Raw genomic sequence first — 6,537 nt, forward strand, 5'->3', positions numbered from 1 at the left:
TGACACTAAACGTGTGTGCAACTTGTGTCCTCTATTCCCAGCCATGGGTTGTAGTTCCTTGATAGCCAGACACAGAAGAGGAGGTGTTGTGTACCCTTCTGCCTACATGGTAGGAAGGTTTGCAACTTTTCCTAAATGTGTGTCTCCTTATTGTTCCCCCTTTTCTAGGCAGTGTCTCTCCCTTAAGAAACCAATGGTCCAAAGGAGTTAGCAGAATTGCCATTCTGTCCTTGAATTCCAGAATTCGGCTTTCATATTTAGTTAAAATGCGCAAGGACTTTTGCATTTGTTTCTGCAAACTAGTTGAAATTTCATAGAAATGTAGGGCTGGAAGGGATCTCAAGAGGTCAAGTCCAGCCCTCTGTGCTAAGGCAGGACCAAATAAACCTGGACCATCCCTGACAAGTGTTTTGTCCGACCTGTTTTTAAAACTTCCAGTGATGGGGATTCCACAACCTCCCTTGGAAGCCTATTCCAGAGCTTAACTACCCATATGGTTAAGTTTTCCCTAATATCTAACTTAAATCTCCCTTGCTACAGATTAATCCTAATATCTTCTTTTCCCCTAGATTTTTGACTTCTCACTCACTGATAAAGAAATGAAGGACATTGAAGCCCTGAATAAAAACACCCGTTACGTGGAGTTGCTGATGTAAGTCCATGCTGAATCCCAGCCCTATAGCAAGTGAATGGAGGCTCTTGAACAGTGCTGGGTTCTTAATGTAAACCCTGCCATGCCCACACTTCCATCCACAATCACATCTACCTTATTTCAAGAGATTATCTCAGGGTGACAAAAGAGCATCTGAATTTCAAACACCAAAGCGAAGGGGGGTTTAAGTCTAGTGGTTCGGCACATAAGCTGACTTGTAAAACTTCAAAACTTGCAATATTTGCATATGGTTCAGAGTCTGAACAGCCTCCTAGGTCAAGGGGCTTGTAGGTGGTGGTTGGCTCAGTTCCATCTCTGTTTTAAAACTCTCTCCTCTTTCCTCAAGTGGTGGTGACTGTCCCAGGCAGCTAAGGAGCATACTGTGGAGATCACTCAGTAAAAGGAATTGCTCAACAATTGTCACTGTCTCACCACTCCTAGGAGTGGAGTACTCTCTCTTGACTCTGCTGCACCGCCATTGCTTTCCTCATATGAGCGGTGTCACAGTTCAAGGTAACTGCACCTGTATTTCCCCTTAGTGGTGCATTAAGGGCATCCATTCTTAGGCTTCCGGCTCCCCACATGTTGCCTCTTTTGGATGGAAACACGTGCTTTTGTCTCTCCCTTCTAACTGGGATATTTCTACGCTGAATAGTCTCCTGCCTTCCTTGTGATTATCCCCAACAAAATGCAGGCTGCCTAAGCAAGCTGTTTTGCCTTCTCTTCAGAGATGGTACACGGTGTAATTGCCACAGTTCAGCTACCACACAGCTATTTCTAAGCAAGCACACTTAATTCTTAAGCTAGTCAGCATGCACATAATTTCTTTACCTTATCAGCGGTCACCCCAGCTTCACCATGGGCTCTTGTTAGTGATTTAGTCATTCAAACCCTACACAGCTTTTTCCTGTGGTCACAAATTCATAACAGCTTCCGCTCAGAACAAGCACCTTTGTGACATGGAATCATCATTTACCCAGTTTGGGTCTTTCAGGACATTGCGATTACCTAATCAGCCAGACAATGGTTTTCTGCCCAAGCCAAAACTTCAAAAGGGGCGTGAGTCACTGTCATTCCCTTCACATGAAGTATTTTCTAAGAAATCTGCTTAACATATGTTCTCCTGAGAAGTCCTGTTGAAATTCCTAATGCTTCTCAGAGATTGCATTAATCACATCTCCTAGAGAAGTTGCATACAATTCCGCAATAACACATAAATAAGGCATTTTTAATACAATGGACCCCAAAGGCATTAATTTAATTCAATAACATTTATCTTAATTCCATAAATCGTCCAGGATAGTGTTATCTGTCACAAGTGAATGCTGGAGCTGAATCTCAAATTCCTATCATGTGCATAGTGCTATCACTTGACATTTGCGCAGTGCCTTTGATCCTGAAGCATCCTAAAGCACTTGACAGTGTCCCCTTCTGAAGTGCTCTCACCTCTGAGGTGCAACACTATAGTGGCTTAACTGCATACGGCGGCACAATACAGCTGTTTAGCACCACAGGTAAAAAGGAACAATATTTTAATCTGAAACTACCCAAGAAATGTAGGAAAGTCTAATATAATCACTCAAACCCTAGAATTTGTCCAGGACACTAAAATTCGCCCTACTCTTGCAAAGTGTTTTATCTTAATGACAGGCAGCCAGGAGTTTAGTTTTTAAGGCTTTTTGGAAGTTTACTAACTCAGGAACCGCCAGCATCACCCCTAGAGCCATGCTAAGTCACACTTTCCTCTGAATCCAAGCGGAAAGAAAGAGAGAATGTAACTGTCTGAACCACAAAAACCACTTCCTGCAGTTCCCATCCAACTGCTGACCAGGCCTGACTATGTTTATCTTGTGAGCTGAAGTTCACCACCCAAGGCGGTATTGCTGCAGCTGCATGGTACACTTCTCTCAGGGCGCCAAGTGGGCTGAGCATGAGACTATCCTCCTTCTAGTACAAAAGCATGTCCAGCCTATGGCTATACTGTATGTTGGCCCCTTTTCAGGACACTCACTGTGTAACCTAAAGCAACAAAGGCATTAATTTTGGTGTATCCCTCTCCACCTTCTTGGATTAGCTCTCTTGTCTCCTGATGACTGTGCTGGGACAAAAGCTCTAAAAATTCTAGGATTGCAGCATCTCTAGAGCATTAATAGCTTTTTTCCCCCTGCCTTTATCTATGGTTAGAAAAGTCTACCAGGAACAAATGGACCAGTTTACCTAGCTACCTAAAAGGTGATGGACTATACACAATAGGAAAGGTTAATTAGGTTGAAGATGCACTAAAATCTCAGCAAGGTGCTTCTAATCTATAATTACTGTTTGTTTATTCATTCCGTGAATCTGGGGATAGCCAAGTGATCAACTTGCAATATGTTTTTAATGATTGTCTTTTTCTATTTAAAAATTGTCTAAAATTATCATGTACTTGATACTAGAAATTGTTCGGATTTCTTAGCTAAAATTCCTAACCTGCAGCTATTTCTAATTTATAATTCAGACTCTGCTTGTGACAAGTGAATCTTGGCTAGAATTCATAAATATCTTCGTGTAGGGAAGTTCGATGCCCATGGGGAAGGGGGAGAATGTTGAGAAGAGGGAGGACATTCAATTAAGTTTAAAGGTGGTAAATTCAAAACTAATAAAGGAAATACTTTCACATAACACATCATTAGCCTGTGGGATTCATTGCCACAGGAAGTCAATGAGGCGAAAAACTTAGCAAGACTCAAAAAGGGAGTGGACACTTTATATGGATAACTAAAATATAGAGAGTTGTCATAATTATCAGCTTTTGGGTGGAGATGTTAAGCCTTTGGCTTAAACAGTGAAGCATATCTCAAATTTTTAGAACACAATTTTGCCTAATTTGTGTGGGGCAGATGACACTAGGTCTGCTTAAGAATGTGTTAGAACACTCTATTAAGCATCTGGATCAGCCCCCGTCAGATGGGACATTGTCTGGTCTGATCCAGCCTGTTAATTCCTGTGTGAAAAGGTCAAACAGTAACATGAAAATATACTTTTTGCTTGATGTACTTGTGGCGAAATATTCCACTATTGCAGGTATGAATGAACGTTTTTGACCTTCCTGTGTTTTTTCCAGCTATAAACTAGAATAGAGTTGTGTACAAGTACATTTCATTTTGATAACATGAGTAAGCCTTGGTAACTAATAAGATAATGCTAACTGCAGTGGAATTTTACACCAACATGTTTGACAAACAATGCAGTGTCTGAAATCTAAACTCTCTTCAGAAAAACTCTGATTTTGTTGAATTTTGTTTTTGTTTTTCCAGTGGGAAATCTAAATGTTTCAGGTCAGCTGATCTATGTCAGCGTGATGTGCCATAGTGCCTCATGGGAGTTGAAGTTCATGTGCCTCATCCCGCCACATCCCTGTGAGCTAGGCTTCTTGGCTGGACTACATCTCCCATGATGCACTGTCTCCACTTTTGTTGAACCAGTAGCAGTGCAGCATGACCACAGTATATCATGAGGTGTGGGGAGCCTAGCCCAGAAAAAAATGGAAACATGAAGCACTATGGCTACTCAGGGACACAGATTAATGCAACCCAAGCTGAAACAAAACATCTTGATTTGGTTCAACAAACTAGTTTTTTCAATCTGGGAATGTCAATGTTTCATTTTGGTTGAAAATGTCCAAACAAAATGTCTTCACATTACTGAATTGAAATAGGGTGACCAGATGTCCCAATTTTATAGGGACAGTCCCAATTTTTGGATCTTTTTCTTATATAGGCTCCTATTACCCTCCCACCCCCTGTCCCGATTTTTCACACTTGCTGTCTGGTCACCCTAAATGGAAATGTTTGAAACTTTCCATTCTGCAAATTTCATCCTTAATTCGGAAGGAAAAAAGTCAATTATCACTTCCCATGGGACAAATTCCAGTTTTTATCCAGCTTTACTGGTAATACACTAATGGTGCAGGTAAATAACACAGCTGCCATGATGGACTCAGCAGTGTTTCACACAACCAGTTATTTTTACTGACAGGAAGCGCTGGCCTACATCTTCATTATAACCTACTTTATTTCAGAAACCACCTATAATATCGGTTTAGTTAGCCAGAAGACTGGAGTGTTGTGTAACCTCCAGGTTTTCTGGGACTAAAGAGGGAAATATGGAAGACATTTGTACTTGCCTGCATTTGGCTCTGGGAACGTGTCTGCATTTTATGGCATTCCTAGATCTTTACTTTTCCTAGACATACACCATTTATATGGAGTCTGAAGTCTTGCAATTGAGTCTGCAGTCAGATGGACATAAAACAATTGCATTAACATACATGAACTTCCCCACACCTTAGTTAGGTTATTCAAAGGCTCCTTGTGACCACTCCAAAATGAATGCTTTTAAATAACTAACCAGGGTACCCACACCCATGCTGAGTCACTGCAATTTAATTAAACGGGACAGCCAGGAGTAGCTCGGATGCAAAAGACTCATGGGGGGGGAAAAGGCCAAGCCAGAGCAGACCCATCCATGCCAGCTCAAACAACTTGAGCTAAAGAAATGAATCTTTTTTCAGAGCTGCTGTTTCTGACTTTCCTCCAAGTTTAGCCAGTACTGGGACTCCAGCTGAGGTGCATTCTAGCCATATGGCATCCATCAAACAAACAGTGGCATTTTTTTCCCCTGCAGAAGTAGGAAAACCTGCAGATTTACCCCTATTTTCTGAAACCTGTGTAGAATGTTTTGCATGAAGAGGGTTTAACATAGGTCTGAAGTCTCTAGCAACAAGGCAGGGAAAGCTTGCCCTAATCTGCCCTACACTAATGTGCCTTGTATCTGACCTGGAGGGGACCACCTCTTTTTTCCCACGCCTGGTAAGTCTCTGGCTTCCTGAGTCTACCCACAAAGCTGTCACAGTGCCAGTGCTGACTTTTGTGGTATGAATACGAGTCCACACGGAACTTAACTAACACACACATCCTGCCCCAGAACTCTTCATGTAGGTCAATGCACAGCTTTTGATCACTTTCACTCAGTAGAGTCCTTCAGCTAACATTTGAAGCTTACCAACTATCTTCTTTTCTTAAGCCTATTTGGGTTACCACTAGTAGCACTTTATTATAGTAGCAGGCAGAGACCTCAACCAGGTCTGGAGCCTGTTGTGCTAGGCACTGTATAAATAGTACCAGTGCCCAGTGTTGCCATATGTAATAGCTTTTGTAGTGAAGACTCTTTATCTGAATTCTCTTCACAGGTGGCGTGACCATCCGGAGTATCCCTTCAATGATGAATATTGAAAATAAACCATAGCGGCATATATTCAACTCAGTATTGTGGGGCTGGGTCCAAACACACCTAGTTCTAAAGGTGGGGCTTTCACTGTAATGGAGACTTTCCAGAACATCAGAATTAAAACATGAATGAAATTACATTTCATTTGTCTCGTCAAACTTTTCTTGTCACCCTTGCCAACAGTTGAAGGATAGTTCTGTTTAAGTTACTGATCAGCTCACATGGTTTGGGCCTAACACCTTAATTTTTTATTTGGGGCAGGGTGGAAGGGGAGAAGAGCATGCAGGATCCAAAATGAATCCTGTTTCTGAATTTTAATGTGCAATCTATATAAAAAAAAACCAGAACATTCCTGACTTGTAGAGTTTTTAAAAACTGCAGTGCAGGCCCATTGCTACCTCAAATTGAACACTGCATGTCAGCTCACCATCATGTTTGATCTTTCAATGAAACTGAAGCATTGAATTTGTGACATCAGAATAATTTCCACAGCAATAGGCTGGCAGCACAAACACAACATTATCAAGATCCAGTGAAAAGGCTGGTTGGGAGGAGGAAATTACTTGGGCATTTTAAAAAAAATGGTCTAAAGGAGGTTTTACTTTTGCATATGGTCT

At 41.5% G+C, this 6,537-nt stretch overlaps 1 protein-coding gene across 2 annotated transcripts in view; it reads left to right on the forward strand.

The window, feature by feature from the left end:
- Window positions 1-6,059, forward strand: part of AKR1D1 (aldo-keto reductase family 1 member D1) — a 45,746-nt gene extending 39,687 nt beyond the window's left edge. Inside the window, exons 8-10 of one of the 2 annotated variants that reach the window (XM_024211577.2) lie at window positions 570-652; window positions 999-1,165; window positions 5,883-6,059. In XM_024211577.2, coding sequence (XP_024067345.1) covers window positions 570-652; window positions 999-1,165; window positions 5,883-5,938 — 306 coding nt within the window. In that variant the 3' untranslated portion in view covers window positions 5,939-6,059. The remainder of the gene's footprint in view (window positions 1-569; window positions 653-998; window positions 1,166-5,882) is intronic. The other variant, XM_024211579.3, reaches the window with a different exon arrangement.
- The last annotated feature ends 478 nt before the right edge of the window (window positions 6,060-6,537 follow it).

Source organism: Terrapene carolina, unplaced genomic scaffold (genome assembly GCF_002925995.2).
Source record: "Terrapene carolina triunguis isolate 2854851 unplaced genomic scaffold, T_m_triunguis-2.0 Scaffold247, whole genome shotgun sequence".
Taxonomy (NCBI): Eukaryota; Metazoa; Chordata; order Testudines; family Emydidae; genus Terrapene; species Terrapene triunguis.